At 39.6% G+C, this 20,563-nt stretch overlaps 1 protein-coding gene across 3 annotated transcripts in view; it reads right to left on the reverse strand.

The window, feature by feature from the left end:
• Positions 1-2,231: 2,231 nt before the first annotated feature.
• The window catches only part of LIFR (LIF receptor subunit alpha), a 49,878-nt gene continuing 31,546 nt past the window's right edge, over positions 2,232-20,563 (reverse strand). For all 3 annotated transcript variants that reach the window (XM_061360351.1, XM_061360353.1, XM_061360352.1), the window contains 11 exons: positions 18,963-19,108; positions 16,074-16,239; positions 15,865-15,935; positions 15,234-15,447; positions 12,173-12,352; positions 10,466-10,567; positions 8,690-8,857; positions 7,839-8,000; positions 6,780-6,873; positions 6,157-6,235; positions 2,232-5,467 (listed from right to left, as the gene is read on the reverse strand). In XM_061360351.1, the coding sequence (XP_061216335.1) occupies positions 4,829-5,467; positions 6,157-6,235; positions 6,780-6,873; positions 7,839-8,000; positions 8,690-8,857; positions 10,466-10,567; positions 12,173-12,352; positions 15,234-15,447; positions 15,865-15,935; positions 16,074-16,239; positions 18,963-19,108 (2,021 nt within the window). In that variant the 3' untranslated portion in view covers positions 2,232-4,828. The remainder of the gene's footprint in view (positions 5,468-6,156; positions 6,236-6,779; positions 6,874-7,838; positions 8,001-8,689; positions 8,858-10,465; positions 10,568-12,172; positions 12,353-15,233; positions 15,448-15,864; positions 15,936-16,073; positions 16,240-18,962; positions 19,109-20,563) is intronic.

Consider the following 20,563-nt stretch of genomic DNA (forward strand, 5'->3'; position numbering starts at 1 on the left):
TTTGCAATATGCACCTAGGTACCTAATGAGGTAAGTACATATGTGCATAAGTGTTTAGGACTTCTCTTAGTGTCAAAAACTTTAATGCCATTTGCACTTAAGTCTTCATCAAAGAAGATGCTATTTACATAGGAAGCTCTTGATAGGTTTATGGTGAGTGGAGCCTTGTTAGCAATCTGATTCTTTAAATAGTTACATTTCCCTATGTACTTCAAATTCTTTACTATATTTCTATCTACTTGTAGGCATACAAATATTGTATTTACAAAGCAATACTTGTCTAAAAATAGAGCATACACTTTCTTTTTGCCTTTTCAGAGCCATGTCTGAACACCTTCCCACACCAATGCATCCAATGGCCTTCACTTTTGCTACTATGTATGCTCAACTGAGTGTCCTGGAGGCCAAGATCACAGGAAACGCTGCAGCACTAAGCTTTACCCAGCTGAGTGTATCAAAACAAACAAATAAACAATAAAGTTGGCTTGAACGTGCCCCTTCAGAGCAGCCCCAAAACTTGAGGTCAGGACGAGCTTGTTCCCAGCAAAGGAAAGCTCTGGTCCCCAACATAAACCAAAGATGAACATAAATGGTCCATTTTCCAATTGTGCCATGGTGGAAAGAACGGCTACTGTTTCCCTTTGGAAATGATTTACCCATGAAAGCCTCAACTACAGATATTAAAGACAGCTACCACAGCAAATGTCAGCCTTGGGTCCTAAGTCTGCCCGTGCAGCCACTGCATAGCAAGGGAGGTAATTCACTGCCTGCCTGTAACACTAGCTTACTATTTTGTTGATATATTCACTAGCAGTTCTGTGAGGTATATCACATGCAGATCTACCATCCCAAAATTTAATTTACAAAACCAAGATCCCCTTGAATGTCAGAACACCAAAAACAATGAATGTGTCAAATAGGAGAGTGCACAATGTTACATCACACGTGACTGATGTTCCATGCATACATTGAAAAATACAAAACCCCATTACAAACCCCAAATTGTCACATATGACAGGCATGGCTCAAAAAGAAACAGCAGCAGCACTGGCGATCTGCTTCAGAAAGAAATTGCTTGGCATTAACACCCTACATCTCTGAACATGAAGCACTGAATTAGGAGTAAGTGTTTTGGAAAAAATCCCTTCTGGTTGTATCCCTTCTGGAAGAAGTTTTTTTTTGGAGGTTTTTTTTTTTTATTTTTTTTTTTGTCTGTTTTGGGGGATTTTTTGTTTTTTGTTTTTTTTTTTTTTTTAAGATGAACTTTCTATCCTACAAAAACAAAAGCAAAAAAAAGGCAAAAAAAAAAAAAAAGGCAAAAAGCCAAAAAGAACTTAAACAAAACTGATCTTCGATAAGGGAATAAGAATTTTCAGGAAATGATGGTTAAGAAACGCAGTACTTTAACTTTCCTAAGATATTTTTCAAGAACAATTTGACTGAAGAGGCTCACCAGGAAGCCCAAAGGCACTAGCACAAGGAGTCTGATCCCCTCTGAAGCCCAGAGTTTTAGACTTAACAATTGTTACCAATGCATGTAAAGGCTAAACGGCACTGTGCTTTGAAAATAAATTTGGTATGAAGACATTCCTAAAGACACTTTATTGGTTTAACATGGAACTTGGGCTCAGAAAGCAAGTCCATTCCCTGGCAGTCCTTGTCACTCATTCTGACTGTTCCATGCACCTAGGGTTGTCTCCACTAAATCAGTACATACTCTCTGACTACCCGTGTGGTATTTGGATTCACTGCTAAAGATTTAAGATAGGCATTTGAAAGGAATCCTCACCAGAAGCACTGAATAGGATAGCACTCAAAGGAAACAACAGAGATGAAGCAGCTGAGCTTTCAAGTGCGGGGATGAAAACTGCTTACTGGTTCATAACCATTAAGCTACAGTAAATGATACTACATATACTGCACAAACCTGAAGCTACAGTAAATGATACTACACTGCACAAACCTGTCTCTCCCCCATTTGCCTCACTCTTCCGTTACTGATACAAGATTATGGGTATGCTAAGCCACTACTATTAACAGGAATCTTCTGCCCCACATCCTGGAGGTCAGAACACCAGTTAAATATAATACATAGTCAAAGTGTGTGGGGGGGGAAGTAAAGGATAATTAGATGAGAGTGCTTTGATAACACTGAGGCAGACCCTGTGTTTGCGGACCTTACCTAATCACAGAACCATTTAAAATGCTGTTACCTTGGAACACCAGAGTACGCGATGCTTGTGTTTAAGTGATTTAGCATGGGAGCATTGTGAAGGGTGGTAGGCTGCTCCCTGCAAGCTCTGTGTGCTCTCTGCAGCTGCCCGAGCTTCCAGTCTGCCAAATTAAAAATTGCTAGTTCTTCCAAACTTCAGTCTGGCTTTGTTTCTTACAATACAGAGCCATATGAAAGCACAGTCACTCCTCATGATCAGCTGTTCCGCTGCAGAAGGTTTTATCTTTCTTTGGTTCATCATACAACACTGATCACTCTTCTGCATTGAGAAACTGCTCCATAACAAACCCAAACCACCACCCTGACACGCTGTCCATGACAACTCCTGCTTTCGATTAAAAACATATGGCAACACAACCTAAAATTCATCTTAGAAGATCAACACATTAAGCTAAATCTGCACTAGCAAAAAGAAATCCATGTCAAAAGAGATATTGTGAGAAACGATCGTTACTATTAGGATTTAGCTACCTCTCAGCTATCAAGCACAAAGGGCAGATCTGCTTTCTTTTATGTATTAATTTAGTGTTCTGAGTAATACGCAGTAATACATTAGGCATGAAACTTTCTCTTGTGGTGATGTCTAGCGATAGTTGACCAGCTATTTGCAATGCCAATCTGTCTTTTCAATTGCAGTCCTGCTAATGCGAAGATTCAACTTCAAAAGCAGAATCCTACTTGCACTTTGAGTTCTTTCAGACACACCCCACACTCTGGCAGGTGTACAGAAAGATCTATTTTTACTGTCTTCACAGTTCACTCATGCAGTTGTTACTTTACTTGGATGCTGTTTAGTGTTTTGCCTTTTTGTCAGTTTTAGAATCCCCCTGTATTGTCACTGTATGGAGAAGGCAGAGACATACCAACATCTGAAACTGTACCGTCCATTGCTGTGATTAGGTTTAACCTAAAGCTTGGCTTTACTCTCCAGATCACATGGTCTGAAAAGCAATTGTCCGCCAAGCTAGCTATCCTCCTGGTCTGCTCCCACACCCTCATAACTAGCAACTTAGCCAGATAAGTCTCCTTATCTGTTTTGGGATCTTGTCTAGAAAACTACTTCCCTATCTTATTTATTCAATCAACACAAAGTAGCTGACGGAACTGACATCTAAAAAAAACAAAAAATACTTGGTTAGGTCTTTATGGAGACCCCTTTTGATCAAGCTCTTTAACATCTGAGCTCTCACCGCTGTGTTTTACAGTAAGGGACAGTAAATTAGAAAGCACTTTCCTGTAAGACAGTGAATCTTGTGTGCCACAGTCTGCAGTTTACGCAGTGAAATGTTACGATTACAGCTGCCTATGGATGCAAATGTGAAAACAAGCATTTTCAAAGATGATTGTTCTGAACACCCCTTGAAACAAAGAATTGTGTGTAATTAAAGCGTTGTTTGCATCACGTGTCTCATAAAGGAGAGGTAGAACTAGTGGCACTAAAACCTCCTTGGGTTTGGCGACTAGAGAAATCCCACCTTGTACTGCCAGGTGGGATTTGTAGAGAAGGTCCTGTTGGACAGACACTGGAGAGCAGCCAGGCAGCAGGTGGCAAAACTAATACAATGAAGACCATCCAAAGAACAACTTGTTCTCAGGAAGTTAGTACTACTACCTCTAATTTTGTGTGCCAAACTGCTTGGACAGTTAATGTTAGTAGAGATTTCCCCATGACTTACACGTACTGTATAGTGCAAAGACTGCAAAACATTAGGGGCAAATGGAGTATTGTACCACTCTGAAGCAGTTCTGGAGCTGAAACTATGAAATACAAAATGCATTAGTGCAATACGTTAGGAAAGATTAACTCCTTAACCAAAAGATAGAAAAAAAATAGAGCATTCTACATTAAAAAAAAATTAAAAAAAATTAAACTATGCAGTTCTTGTTGAGGTTTAAAACAGTGTTACACTTTTTTCCCCAAGTTTGTACCCCTGAGTCAAACATTGAATAAACATTGTACAGTAGGTACAGAAACTAGTGTCTAGTTAAAAAGCAACAGATTTGAATGACCATTGCTTCAGAAGTGTTAAACAGTGACAATACCCTTCCATATGGGAAAAGAAAAAAACATAGCACTCTCATTTGTTCTTAGTTTATAACTAGGTAAAAGATTTCAAGTTTCCAACCACATTGTTTCCATGTGTTAGGCTGAGGTTTATGATAAATGAAGCCTTCAGTAAGGAAACCTGTTTGGGCTGCATCATTTGATTATGCACAGTTTAGAACAACTACAACAAAGCAAAGCAATCTTTCCAAGTTTTAAGTTGCATGAGACCATGTTAATCTTGGAGCGCTGTGTGAAGCTAGGCAGAGTTCTTTGACTACAATTAACAGGAGCTCTAAACTCAATACCCCTTATATCTGATATATTTTACTAGAGTAATAACTAAATTGCTATAACTTTGGCCTCTCGGCCTCTACGAAAATGGAACATTAACACTTTCACTAACTTAAACATGGTAACATTCAGCTCACTAGAACCTCTGCTGACTGTCTCCAAGAATAGTTCATGCCTTTTGCACTTTTCTTCTTCCTATCTTCACAACAACAGGAATAAGAGCTTATTTAGAAGGCAGGTGCAACAAGGACTCACTGTTAATCATTTGGTTTGTTCTGAAAAAAGTGTGTAAAGGACCACCCTGTGTTACTGGGTTTCGGAGAGTCTTCATCATCTTTTGGGGGAAGGAGAAACTGACGGGAATTGATGGAGCACGGGCTCCCAAAAGATGCATTTTCATTGTTGCTTTCAACTGATCCAGGAGAGTCTGGAGTGTCCATGTTCCAGGCATTTGTGTTTGCTTGAGGTCTGTAACCTGCAGTTTTATCCAATTCTTCCTCTGCAGGTGGGCGACTCTCTGTTTTCAGAGCACTGATCGGCAGCTGCATTTGTGGCTTATAGCCTGCTGTAGTCACTAAGTTTATTTCTGGGTCTTCTTCTGGTTTAATTTGAGGCTGATACATTGACTGAATGTCAATGTAAACCACCTGAGACGACCCCACAGGTTCATCCATAGGGGGATTTGAGATCTCCTCTTCAATGATTGGGGGGCAATAGGACACAACCACGTGGTTCTCTGTTTCGGAGTCAGAGCCATCTTCAGGGACAATAGTGTCTGCTGCTGGGGAAATCATCTCTGTGTCTTCAATCTTGGGAGCTGCAGATTGTGTTTCCACCACTTCAACACTATTGGGGGTGCATGGGTTCATTTCCAGTGTTTTAAGTGTCTTATTCCCCTGAAGCAAGAAAAAGGAGAAGGCATAGAGACTAAGCCAAAAGACCTGGAAAGCCTGAAAGCAACAACTTGCCCAAATTAAACCAGTATGTTGGCTTGTGGCTTGCACTGCCATTAGTACAACTAATAAATAAATAAATAAGTAGTTTAGTTATCATTTCCTGGCTCCTCACACATTCCCGTTAACATTAGAAGTATTTTAGCCATCTTAAAGAGACTTCGGGCCTTTCAGTGACTGTTTGGGAACTCTTTCTCCAAATCTTGCATGTGGGTTTTGTATAACCCATTCCAGAACGTTGTTTAAATGTGATGCCCCATTCCAGGTACTGTGTCTACCAGGAGGCTAGGAATACTGCATGTACAATTCTCCATACATTCTATTTGTCTTAACACTGTGACAAAGATGGATACGTTAGTCCCATGTTGTTACTGTGTACTGACACTCTTCTCATTAGTGCAGGAGGAGAGAAATCCAGAGTCCTTTCCTAGTCCAAATACTGCAAGTAACTACATTAACAACAAGAAAGCTCTACACAGCACCTGACAAAAGTTAGTCAGTAACTTGTCCTACTCCCCCATGCTACAGAGCTTTTTCTAGAACTGAAGCAAAAGACTCAAAGTTTGCAAAAGAATTCTTTATTTGCAATACCTGATGGAAGTTTAAAATACTAGTTTTAAAATTAGGGTTACCTCACAGGTGTTCTTCTGAAACTGCAGTGCCTTACTGTTCTCAGGATTGGGGATCTCTGGATAAAATGTTTCCTTAATCCTTTAAAGAGGAAAGAACAAACTTTCAAAAGTTAGCAAACACTGAATCTAATTGTAAATACACAAAAGGAATCAGGACATTGCCCTTTAATTCAGAATACTGAAGACATCTGGCACAAAGATTTACTGTGCTACACTTTCACTGAGTATATAATGGAAAAAACAGCTTTTTTTTTTTTTTTTTTTTAAACTGGAAACTTGATATGCCACGTTTACAGAAATTGGAGATGGGATGTCTACCTGAGTGTTTGTAGATGACTCAATTATAGCATGTCGCCAGCTTATTTCCATTTGGGAACTATTTCTAAGCAGTGTTCACTGGGAGACAGGTTCCTGCAAAACCTTTTTACATTCCTCACTCTGACCTCCCTTCAATTCAATTTCTCCCCCACCTTCTACAATGTGTTTTGCCATGCACCTTTGAACAAAGCACACTGACATCTTTGGGTACTTGGAGATAACAAAGAGTAACTAAAATAATGGAAAACTCTAGCACTGAAGCAAACAAATCCAGGAAAAGATCAGAACCAAATGCAGGCATTTACCATTCCCTCTTTTGGTAGCAGAAGATGCTGGCCACCACTCCAAGCAGCACAACCACTGCCACAGGGATGAGAATTGCAATGATTAATCCTACAGCTGGGGGACAAAAAAATAAAACACAGTAAATATATATCCAAAGTTACCAGCAATTTTTATGCCTTCTCTAACAGTTCCACAGATTAGAGACAGTTCCACCAAACTCACCTAACAGTGGTCTGCAGTAACCTACACCATACACTTCCCCTTTGCTGGAAGGGTAAAAGTCCATCCATAATCAGAGCTGATTCAGTGATAACTACACGAATCAGCAGATACTTCTCTCTGATTGCTTAATTGTGAAAAGCTTCATGTGCAATGCAAGATGGACTGCCACTGTAATTCTGCTCATTAAGCACTGGAACTGCACTTTCGTATTACTTGAGCTGGCCAAATCTCTGGTAATGGCTCCTACAGGCCAAGGACTCATTACACAAACTGCACTGGCTTTTATATGGTTTACATTGCTTCTGTTCCCCAGGGTTTAGCTCTGATACATTCCCCCTGCCTTCCTCCATTGATGTTAATTGCCTCAAGTTTGATTTTTCATGTATTTTAGTTGCACCCCAGCATTGTCTTTCATACGAAATATGTTCTTCCTATTGTTCCTTTTTTTTCCTTTCTTTTCTTATTCCCCAGTCAATCTCTTTTTTTCTAACTCTCTTTCTGTGTTTGTTTCTGTCAAGGGATGGATAAAACTGAATTCAAACCAGAGAGGCATCTGTTAATAATACTTAAAGTGGTAAATATTTCCACAATGTCTTTCTTCCCATCATGTATTAGCAGATATTCATGATGGGAAACCTAACAAAAACAACTAGCTGCTTGAGTACCCTAATGTATCTAAAAATTTACATTTTTGTATTTAAAAATAACCAACCAAATATATTAAAAACCAGAAGGTAGGCCCAAACTTCTTAAACGGACCAGGAAAAAACAAAAAAACAACAAAATAAGCTCATCTTTGCATACATTGTACAGCCCCTGTGCTGAAATCTACTAATGAACAGGGATATTCAACTTACAGTCCTCCTTTGTCACCACATAGAGGCTATTTGGAGGGCTCAATCCACCAGCAGTGTAGGCTTGTAGGTCCAGTTGGTAACTCGTTTTGCCTTGAAGATCAAGTATTTTCAAGGACTTCTTTGTCAGGTCAGTAATATTCTTAACTTTAAGTTCTGGATTTCCTGTTTTTTGGAAGAAGTAAGAAAAACAAAACTTTGTAATAAGGGATTCACAAAGCCAGCCTCAGCTTTAGCACGACTTTCTTAAAGTCAGCATAGGAAACCTGAAGAACAGTCTGTAGAGGGACACTGAAATAAAGAATCCTAGCAGTGCTGCTTGCTTATGCAGCACCAAATGGCACAGGAGTGTGCTGTTGCTGCAGGTCGGCTTCAGTTTCTTACATTCCTGTGTGTCCTCATATTAATGTGAGTCAAGCTTCAGCCCTGTATAGAGATGTCCTTACAAGATGGGTACTGGAAGAATATACTAAATTAAATATAGCTATGTAACCTCCCCCATGTCTCATCTACCCAGGGTATCTGTACACAGGGCAGTGTGTCACATTGCCACTTAGTCACTGCATAGCTTTCTGGCCTCAGTTAGCCAGGATTTTCTCCAACTTTCGCCATACATTAAAAAACAAATGTGCCAACCACACAAGGAATTGATTATTTCAAATGTCTTTGTCACAGATCAGGGGCCAGTTATGCCAGTGAGTAATGCAACTGAATTATAAATAAAGCTTTTTTGATTTTGGTGGTTTTTTTAAGTAAAATTAAATTATTTAAGAATAAAGAAGAGTAAAAAAACAAAACAAAACAAGAACAACCCAACTTGAGCAAGGAAGTTGTGATCTATATGTTTCATTTACCTGATTCCAAAAGCCTAGGCTTTAAAGCATCTTTTTCACCTTTTGCAAAGGAAAGCCGATATCCCTCTAAAAACCCCTGACAATCTTCAATAGGAATGTCTTCCCATTTTACCAATATAGAATCTGAAGAAGTTTCTTCTACAGTAAAATTTGGTGCACGTTTTGGCGCTGTAGGGAGAATTATGAAGGAAAAAGCTTGTAAGAAAACACCTTATAATTAAATGCTATATCTATTAAGTGTTTCATCAGTTTTGTTTCAGGTCTAGCATTTTCAACTTTTTATTAAAAAAGTATTTTCCCTCACTGTCAACAATATGTGAAAAGACATATCAGGTGATACTACATAAATACAGGTATGTCAGTCGGATTGTTCCTAACTACTGCAGTATTATCTATGAACAAAAGCTGAAAGAAAAATTTCTCCTTCGGCAGTCTTTTGCAGACCCATAAATGTAAATGTCTTTCTTCCTGCAAAAAAACCCAAAAGACAGAATAAACATTCAGAGTATACAAATTAGCTTTTAAAGGCTTTAACCCTGTGACTTCACAGCTTGTCTTCAAATTAAATAAAGTCCACGTTCCTATCATGGAAATCTCTCTCAGCTTCAAAGAACTGCTCTCAGCAGGCACCAGAAGTCCTTATTCGAACACCTGCACCCCACTGAAAGTATTACAGCAGATATTGTGTAAGGTCATGTGCATCAGGACTTAGTCTGACATTTGGCATTGATCTACCAGTGCTGACCTCATGTTTACAAATACATCTATTTTTGTCTTTAGGGTTATCTGACCAAAGGCAAATCTGAAGTTTTAGAATGAATCTATGCTCTTGTGCAAAGTGAATATATTTCTCAATTCCTGATAAGTTTCTTTTGCATGCTTAATGCATTATTAGTTTTCCAAAGTTTTTATCCTTTTACCTTGAAAGATTCCAATCTCTTGAGAACATGTATGGAAAAACCTTTTGGGAAACTGTTCATTACTTTTACAGAGGCACACACAGCCTAAAGTTGAGTTTCTGGTAAAATTGCCTTAACCTCACCTTCAACCTTAACAATAAAATAAACAACAGCATTTCCAATGGCTCAGATTATGTCAGCAACTTAGTTTTCCAAGCAAACTATTTCAGCAGAAAAGACATCAAACTCTAAAGTGAAATGGGTAGTTATAATGGGATACAGTTGTGATGTTAAAGGGTAAAGCCGTGTTCAGATACCTGGGAATAGCTAGCTTTCAGACATTAATGCATCTCAGGCAAGCAAAGCTCAGCCCTGGATCAAAGTGCAGTTGCCCAGATGGGGTTGGTATGGGAGGGAATTCAACTCTCAAAGGGGCTTATACACTAGGATCTAGTTCTTGTCTAAGAAGTGCTTTTAAACCAAAATGTTGTGGACACTTTTTATGTTTGCTGAGCTGTACCAAACGTGCTCAGAAGTTTACTTTGATTTGACAAATCAAAAAAAGTTGCCTCCTCTCCTGTGGAAGTGAATCCATTACTGTGGTTCAAATTATGACTTCAATGCAGAAGACTACCACCTTCAGAGCAAACCTCTGTGACACCCTGTGGCACCACAGCAGCTGGAGAACACAAGGTTATTGCAGGCTGGGAACTCAAAGTGGCTGGAGAAATGTGTTAGAGCTATATATCAAAAATCAAGCAGAAATCAGTAGTACTGCATGGGGATCGTGGTTTCAGTCTTTTGCCAGCACCTAGCTGAAAACAGACACCATCTAAATTCACTTTGTAAGAGATCCTGTATGATAAAATGCACTTACGCAGCTCTTTCATATACCCTGTTATGTTTTTCAATAACTGATATCCACTGGGTTTGCAGCCATATAGCAAAAAGTTGTACCTCACGCCAGGCCTAAACAGAGCTGCAAGAGAAAAATCACTGTGAGAATACTTCACCTGTGATGAGTGATAATTTTAGCTTTCACATTATGCGGATTTATTTAAATACGTACTAAAAAATTAGAAATTCTTAGACCACAGTGTATATATAAATACTATCCCTACTTGTAATTCCTACAAAAGCTATGCCATCAGATGCGGTTTAGGAGCAGGAAGCAAATTAGCTTCTAGAGAAATTTTGGTTCTAAAAAAACAGGATTCAAAACAAGCTACTCAAATTGCATAAATTGCTTTCCATGGGGAAACACAAACTGAAGTTACCAGAAACAACAGCCTTCCTTTCCTCCCACAGCAGCCATGTAGATCCTGCCTCCTCCTCAGAAATACAAACACATTTTGAAATAATCAGGTTTATTACAACAATGCTTAAAAAGAAATTCAGAGAGCTCCAAAAAGTGTTAGTGAAGCACTTTATCTATGGACTCCAGGCCTAAACTGACTTTGCAGAACATGATAGCCATCAAGTTTCTGCTTCACATGTCTTTGGTGGAGGTGTTTGGTATTACAACGCGTAAATAGTTTACCACTTTCTGGGATTTTCTGAAGCCAGGGGTGCATACTACTTTCAAGATTTTTTCTAAACAAGATGTCACTGTGAAACTCTACAGAAGTCAAGTGGGTTTTGCAAGAGTTCAGATCCAGCCTGAGAAACTCTTCTGGCAGGACTAAGCACAGAAGTGTATTTCCCAGCTTGAGCCCAGCTCTAGCAGCCTAGTAACTCCCACAGCATGCTGCGAGAAGCATCCCACAGAAGAGCTCAGGACCACAGCAACACATCACTGGATGGACCTAGTATTGTCTGCCTAGAAAAAGGAAGCTCTAGCTAACACAACCAAAACCAATATGGACACAGTGTTATAGTTACAGGCAGTAAAACATATTGCCTGTCCCTAAGTTCCTACTCTCCCCCAGATCTGATATGTAGACAGCTCCGAGTTTTTTCTCTGAGACTGTATATACTAAACTCTTCTAAAAAGCAAATATACACCCTTTCAGACAGCAGAGAAAAATCCCAGATCTTTCTTGGGTACTCTCTTTCCTCTCTGCTTCTATGAGTCCCACCACAGCTGAGTTTCATTTCCCTGGTCTGCCTACCAGCATCTAGAGACCTGGAATGTGCCCTGTTACAGGAAATTTCAATTGCTGTCAGGAAGCCAACACATGGAGGTCACACTTAAAAAAAATCTGCCTCATGTAAAAACAACAAATTAGTCTTCCCTCATCCTGAGCACCGCTGTTCATGATTAGAATCCATATAAAACCCCAAACCCTAGATTAACCATTATGCATTAAGCTGAGTTAGGAATCTGCGGGTGTAGCTAGAAGAGGTAATTTCAAACCAGTTAATAAACACAGAATAAGAACAGTTAAGACTGATATTTGGATTTGGTAAGGTAAGTATAAGAAATAAAAATGAACACAGACAGTACCAAGAAGGGGTTCATTTATATACACAAGCATACAGCAATGCAACAATCTTCAACCTATTGCATTGGTTGCTTTCATTCCACTTGCTGCTCAGCCTCTCAACCAGACAGACTCACAAAAAAAAATTACTTTTGACTTACCAGACTTTATCACTGCATCTGTTGTATTTGAAGGAAATTTCTGCCAGTCCACAGTACAGGGTTCAGACCCAGATGAATGACACCATTTTACAATATAGCCACAGGTCATGTTAGGGTAAGAACTCCAAGAAATATAAATTCCATTCCCCATTGCCACTGCCCGATCTGTTTTGACATTGTCTGCAACAAAGATGACACAAAAATCCATCAGAGAGCAGACACTTATCTGTCCAAGCTGGAAGAAAGCTTTCCAGCCACAGTACAAAGGATTTATAAGCTACAGTCATTTCTAAGAACAAGAGGTGCACTCCTTGTACTGTGAAATTTGAAGCGGTGCACTCAGCTAGGCTTTCTGAAGTGCTGGAAATGAGACTGTAGCCTGCAGCAAATCCCTTAGCCAGACTTAAGTATGACGACGAGAAATGCTCTAGCTCTGGACTGGCTTAAAAAGCACTTTTTCAAGGTAAGGATTTGCAGCAGACGTCAGGTTCAGATCTGACTTGACACCAATTTGGCAGCAGCCTCCAGCTATAAATTCCTACTGTCATTTCATCAAACAGTTTGCTTTGTGTCTCCCTCAAAGTGTCTTGCTATCACTCGCCCGACCACGGACAACCATTTTTCACCAAGAATCATCAGCAAAAGTCAAGTCCCTGGTGAACTTTATGAAGGCTTCAGTCTACCAATGGTAAATAAAACAACTAAAAAAAAAAAAAAAAGGAAAGAAAAAAAAAAAGCAAGCTTAGTTTGTTTTTCTTTAGTCTGTTTTTCTTTATTCTGATTATCAAAGGTTTAGCTGCCCTTGAAGTGATCAGATCTGGGAACTACTTTTGATTCCTGCAGCTTTCCTCCATGGCTGTCCATCAGATGGGACCCCGCTGAGCTAAGGGATGTTTTCCAAAGGCCACCACAACAGCGGTGGCCCCACAACAGATCTGCAAAAACAATCTCAGGGTTTCAGTTTTTCCTTTTTCAGTGTTCTCATTTATGCTCCCTATTGAGTCTATTATTTCATGTTATTAAAGCCATAAACTATGAAAGGCTGAAGGGAAAGGGCAGTTTTTAAGAAACAGTCCTGTGAAAACTTCAGTCTCACAGATGTGTGGATGTCACAGGACTGTCTATTTCTAAATAACTTTAACATATAGCTAAGCATACAATCCTCAACTAGCTTGCTCATGGCAAGAAAGATAGACATGATTAAAAAAAGCAAGTCAAATCCAGAAGTCTTTCAATACTTTTCCTTAAAAACTACTTCATCCAGTGAAACTACATTTCTATGATGCTGGAAAAGAGCATATTTCTAATTAGACTGCTTTAATTTTCCTATTTACAGGAAAGACTTTTAACTGACAGTGAGCACTTAATCTCTAAAAAAATGCTTAAATACACCACACTCAATTTTATTTCCTGAGCCAGATGACTAGAAATTCACCCAGGGCAGTACTGCTCATTTTGGTGTATTTATAGCTGCAATCTAGACTAGTAGAAATAACTACAAGCACTACAGTACTAATGTGGCAAGGCAGCCTGTAACAGCCATGTTACATTCCCTGATCCTCTACAGAGCACTTTTTAGAGATGGTGACAAGTTAATTCAGTGCCCTTTGGTTGTGTTTTCAGTTTTCACAAAGCCTCAGTAGGTCTCAAGCTTCAGAGCCACTGCTCCCTCACAGACATTAAGAGCACTTACAGACCGTACACATGAAGCAGGCAGGAAAGATGTTTGGGCAGAAATGTCATCCAGTTCACCGAATGAGTCATCTTTCATGACTCCAGTCAGTGACTCAGATAATTCCTATACCAACTTGGGAGCAAACCTTCAATGAGTACAAGTTGGGTAACAGCAAAGGGAACCTCAGACACCCGAGAGAGAACTACAAATGAATGCAAAGCTCCAGCTGCCATTAGCTGCACCACACCACATACCTATTACAAAGACCTCCCTAACTCACAGAGTCTCATTCTTTCTCTGTTGAAAGAGAGCTATAAAAGCATTTTCATTCATTCAGCTGTCCCATACGACTACTCTTCCGTCCAAGGAGCAGACTGAAAATGGACTTTTAGGTATTGGTGTTCTGGAGAATCAAGAGAAACATTAAGAACACGGGTTTCCTTCACAAAGAAACATTTGTTTTTATTCTCACTGTGAATCTCAATCAAAGCACATACTCTCCTGAGAGAACAGCCCTGTCTTATCAGAACCTGAGCTGCAAAGCGAGCAAAGGTGATGATACCTGTTCTCTGTGTTGGGAAGGAGAGGCAGCAACATATATGCTTCTGGCAAACAAGCAGAGAGAAGCCTCTAAACCTGTTCTCCCTGCAGAGCACCAGCCAGATCTGGAGCTAAAGGTTTGGGCTTTGGGAGATTACACTCCTCCTGGTGTGCAGGGAATCATGGACTCTGAATAGCCACATGCAGTATTAACTTCTCACCAAGTTCAGTGTTTGGAGCAGAAAATCATTATTTGGCTCATCTATTTCCCTTTACAAAAGCCCACAGCAAGAGTGGCAGTGTTTTAATTGGGAAGCTGAAGTCATACCTCCTTTTCAAACAGTGGCTCCTAGCACAAGGATGCCAACACTTTACCAAGCAGCCCAATTAATATTTTCCTACAGAGCTCAGAGGCACTGAAGTGACAATTCTCTCCTTAAAAACAATACCCCCAAAACTTTATTCTGATTCTTTTGAGCATGTAACACTTTTCAGTGTCTCAACAAGAACACGCAGAAATAAACTGAGCTCCCTAAATATCAGAGATCAACACCAATGCTTAGAAGCCTCATTATTGCTGTACCAGGGAGGTCTTCAGGAAAGTGCAAATAGCTGCAGAGACCTCACACTAGCACCCTCCTTTTATGCACAGAGCACAATTAATTGGCAAGCAAAAGCAAAGCAGCATTTCTTTTTCTTCTCCAACTCAGTAGATTTGAATGGGGAAATTAGCCAGAAACCAAACACAAACAAACAAAGCACATATCTATCTTATTTTTCAATAAACAACCTCGCCCAGGTTTCCCGAAGCTTTGAGGATGTTTAGCAATCTGCTGGAGCACCCACCGCTTGGAAGTTCCACACTTGTTATTCTTGAAGGAGGAGATGAGCCTGCATGGTTTTTGGCTACAACGTTAATAACACAGTCGTTTTTTCCAAGTTTTATCTCTGTACTGTTTGATGGTTCAGTGACTTCTTTATGCTCCAATGGTGTCTCTAGCAGGTAGCAGGACACTTCATGAGACACGATTTTTCCATTGGCTTCAGAAAGGGATAAAGGCTACAAACAGACCGAGAGTGCATTAAACCAGAAATGGAATAAACCGTAAAAAACATAGGATAATAGGAATTTAATGTCCCGATTTACTCTAACAACTATATGGAACTGCAAAGCAGAAAAGACAGCTACTCAAGTGTGACTTTTGAGAATTAACACACAAGTTTGTAAGTTTTCTATTGGGATGTATTAACAACTGAAACCCCCATGTAAAATGCATCTCAGTGCAATGTTTCAATTATAAAACTTTAATAATAGTGTCATTTGGGGAAAAATATTTGCCTCAATGATTCTATAAAAAGTTGAGAAGTCCATTTCATTGACTGACTATAAACTTCACTTATTTATAAATACGTGAGGAAATAATGTTTTATGGAGTTATATTACATAATATTTTAAAACTTTAAATGCCCTAACTACCTTCCAGAAGATTTTTAGACTTTTTCCAGAAGGACTTCTCTCTCTCCAGATATCTGGTCCTCTTGTAGGAGCTAAAGAGAAGAAAAAAAAAAAAAGAAAAATAGAGGCAGTTTACCATGTATTAAAAGTTAGCTTTGCAGATGTCTGATTTTAAAATGCATAACTTCACAAGTTCAACATTTTGTCATCAAAGAATCAAATAAACTTACGAGCTTCTAATGTTGTGTGCTCCTCTACCCTGCTCCAGTCACTCCACTTCCAAAAGTGGTTAGCAGCCGAACAGCGCACCCTGAACTGGTATTTTGTATATGGATGCAATGAATTCAGCTCAGCTGTGTAAGTCGAGAATTTTCCACCAGGCATGGAGACATTGTGCTGTTAAAAATGTATATAAATTTACATGATACATATATATTTTTTGCTCTTACATTATGCTGAACGTCAACACCTGAAAAAGTGGAATTTGTCCCTGGGACAGTGACACTGTGAAAAAAAAGTTGCAGTCAAGCCTTACAAAGAAATTAATGAAAAATAAAAGCGTTTCCTATGCAGCCACCTAAGTAAAGGATTTTCAGAGGTCTGAACAAAATTAAGCCATACATAGCAAAATAAAGCTACAGCTATAGCACAGAAATTGACATAATGACAGTAGGTAGCACCTTTGAGACACACAATATGAAGAGGAGAGACAAGCTCTGCACACGGTAGCAGGCTGTTGCTTCCCATCTATACCATCCAATTCCCCTCTCTCCCATACACAGCAAAACTGCTCACATGAGGCAGGCCAGGATTTCACCTTTGGTATTCAGAACCCACTCTTTCACTGTCCATATGCACATCAAACTGGGTGGACAGAGGCCTTTCTCCTAAGACACATGCACAGAAGCAAACTAAAGACTGTCTGATCAAGATGTTTATCATGCAGTATTTTTCCTAGGCAGCCCTTTTTCCTCCAAAAGATAGTGTCTAAGCCTTACCCAGGTGATCTCTGTTCACAGCTGTTGTGACAGGACTAGTCTCCCTGTTAGTCTTAAAATGGTGCAAGTCTAGGGAATGTTTCAGTTTCATGATTGCTTAAAGAAACCCTAAGCCTGGGAATATTTTTTTACTGAATCTAATTATAACACATGTGCATCACAGCTGCCAAAAACTGGACTCCAAGTGATTTTAAGATGCAACTAATTGTGCATTTCTAAATCCAAATGACAACTTGAAAAACACAAAAAAAAGCCAACAATTTCTCATACGGATGGAAAAGCTTCTGAAAACATCTCCAAAATACCACGTAAAACCCCATAACAATTTCACAGCTACTTTTGTTTATTACAGAGAACTCTTGGAGGTTTTTTTATTAAGCAACCAGGAACAACATAACAAGGCTGTAAAAGCTTCTATGAGGCTGTTTGCTGTGTTTCAAAATATCTGTAGCTGTGTGTTCTGGTACAGGTGCCATGAATCAAATTGCTGAGGCAGCGTTAAGACCTGACCATACTCCACTGCCCCAGATGACTGACCTGGTAGCACAGTTCCCAAGCAAGTGCATGCCACAGGCTTCACGCAGTGTAACTCTGGCTACACAGAACGGTGCAAATCTACTTTTTAGCAGCTTAAGCTAACTGAGCACGGGGTGAGTGATACTAGTGTGCTCGCTACCCTGCTGACGGCTCCAGAAGCAGTAACCGTTGGGAGCAGAGACTTGCAGACAGCTGTGGGTGATGATGGATCAGACTATACCCCAAAACCCAACACAGCTCATCTGTCAGAGCTGTTATATACTTCTAAAAGCCATCTCCTTCTGTTAATTCCAAAAGATGACTTCTTTGCAAATCTCTGATTACTACTTAACACGTCATTAGAGAGAAAACGTAAAAGCTTAAGTTTCCCACAATCATTAAGTGCTTTGAAAATATTTAAAAAATACTCTTACAGAGCATGCTTTAACTACCACTCTATTATTTTACAGGCAATGCAGATAACAATTATCTTCAGTCTTAGCTGTATCACTTCTGTGGCTTGAATGACTTTATTCAAGGCTGTGCTCAACAGCTGTGCCCAGTGGGCAGCTAAATGCAGTGGGTAATTGAATACTGCTAAAAATCAAGCAACATTGTAAAAAGCAGCCTCTGAGGTTAATGTGCTCAAATTACAAATTCAGGCTGTGTGCATCAATAGCTGCCAATTCAGCATATGCCTACCCAAGCTGGTCAGAAATACTCCACCTGAAGGCACAAATACAGAATTTGGGGATGAATCTCAGGCCAACTGAACATGCAGTTCTGCCACTAGGCTTCCCAGTGACACAGATCACCCCATGCTATGTTAGGCAGTACGGAAGAAGAGGCTATATTCCCACCACCTACTGATGCTGGTGTCTAAATTAGTATCCTCAGTGACTCTGATAGCAGAGAAAATATGCAGCTCCTGTCAGTGACACACAGCACCAAAGCTGGGCAGCAGCTGGAAGATTTAATGCTGGAAAATCTTATCTCCAACCAGAAATACCACCTTCTCTCCTGACACACCCAGCAGGAGAATCCTTCTCTATCCTGTCCCTACACCATTATGTTTAGCAGCTCCCTACTGTAGCCACATGCATGCCAACTGCTGACAACAAGCAAATGAACTGTTCTCTAGGTAGAAAAAAATAAAAAAGAAATTCAGTGACAGACTGTAAGAGGCCCTCTGAAACAACCACTGTGGAAGTCAGCAGGGCAGCAGCATGTCCTGGAACCTATGCTTGCTAATACATTTGCACCAGGAAGGACAAAGCACATGGACCGCTACCTAAAGGGTCAGCATAAAGCACTATGCACCTTCTCCAAGTACTGAATAACATGGTGGGTAATATGACTTCCCTCTAGAATGTTTAAAACAAACAAAAAGAGAAAAAAAAAAAAAAGCACGCAGTAACAGAGATGAGTAGAACTTTTTCCAATTTTAGTAGATGAACTTCTAGTTATTACTGGATTAATCATTTAATAAGATGATCAGAATGAAGCTCTTAGGAGAGAAAAGAATTTGAAATGTGACTAGTTCAGTGAAAAAGATCAACATTAGCGCCCCCTCTAAAAAAAAAATCCATTAAAAGCAACACTTACCAGTTTTCGCTCAGAGTGACCAGTGCTAATTTCTATTTGACACAGAAGCCTGATCTCAGCAAAGCTGCCATTTATAAACCAGTGCAGACGGACACTTGTCGAGCTTCTCCCAGAAACAGTTAACTTTTCTGGAGTCTTTGGATGAACTTAAAAAAACAAACAAAAAAACCAAACACCTCAACTCCAAGAAAAGATACATTCATTTTAGTTCAGAAAAATCTGATTTTAAAAGATCACACAGAATCAGGATACGTAAGTGATCTGATCAGCAGCTAGTATAGCTGGTGCTGGGAAGGCACCTGCAAGCATTCTCATTTTTGCCACTCAGCTGTCAAACATGGGAACATTTACTTAAGGCTAAGCATAAGGAGTTGGAGACAAAAAAAAGCCTTTACACTCCAACTTCTTTTTATCACAAAAGTGAAACATGAGCTATTTTCAGAGGACCACAGTCATGGATGAAATTTATTCAACTTTTTTCACCTTCTGTGAGTTTTTCAAGTTAGAATCTGCAGAATAGGAAAGGGTAGGACTCCTATATGACCCTTCTCTCCCCCAAAACTCCCTTAATAGAACTTTTCAACAATATTCAGTACTACTACTATTCATAGCTATCAGACAAAAAAAGTCTCTACTCTTGGAACTGGTCCAGTTACCATAAGGAAATACGTACTCTATGCTGAGAATTGAGTGGACAGTGAGGGAAAGAAAGGAAACAAATAGGAAACAGCAGTCATATTGACTTGCTGCAAACCAGCCCAGTATGTAATTAACAGAAACAATTCATGCTTTACTAGGACCTGTCAATTTACTCTGACAATTCTACTCTCAGGCTAGTTGAACTCAGACATGGGCAAAAGAAATGCACCATCTTCACGTTTAAATTCAGTTCTTCAGAGAGAACAGCAGAACGCTGTAACCATTAGGACAACAGCAGAACGCTGTAACCATCAGGAACCCCTGAATCATCAGCTGCAGTTTTGGAGGCAGATGGGCAAGGATGGGAAGGACAGCGGTGACAAGGTAGTCATCTTCTCTCTTTCCTTGTTTAAACTGAAGGTCTAATGAAAGAAGTTATTTCTTTCTACAAACCATGACAGCAGATGATCATAGCTATTACCAATAGCAGGTAATAGTCCTGCTATTAGCTTTTACCTTTTAGTGCTACTTTTTAATATTCCAAATCCTGTTGTAAAATTGCATAGTATCTTACTCCATAAGCATACACTGAAGTACAGGGTCAGATACAGTTCATGAAGTTACATCTAAATTTTAATTACTGATGTAATAGAATATGAAGAAATCCATAAACACCAGCTGGCTAAAGTCTTAGATCACAAGTAGCATCTACCCACACAGCAGCATACCCAATCTGGTAGCACTGCTGTTGACAACTGGCTTCTCCCTGTACACCTAATCATCGCCTCAGGACATGTCCTAAGCCATTTTCTTCTGAAGTGCAAATTATCAAACATGGAAAAATACTGGTGACAATACAGCACATAAGGACAAGAGTAAAATGTCAGAGTTCTTCAAACTCAAAACAAGCAAATGGTTAGCATGTAGTAAACATGTATTTTTTTGCCTTTGTAATTCTTAAG

The sequence above is a fragment of the Neopsephotus bourkii genome, unplaced genomic scaffold, assembly GCF_033783945.1.
Source record: "Neopsephotus bourkii isolate Nb327-2 ecotype Australia unplaced genomic scaffold, CSIRO-AGI_Nbou_v1 NB_1021, whole genome shotgun sequence".
NCBI classification, from domain to species: domain Eukaryota; kingdom Metazoa; phylum Chordata; class Aves; order Psittaciformes; family Psittacidae; genus Neopsephotus; species Neopsephotus bourkii.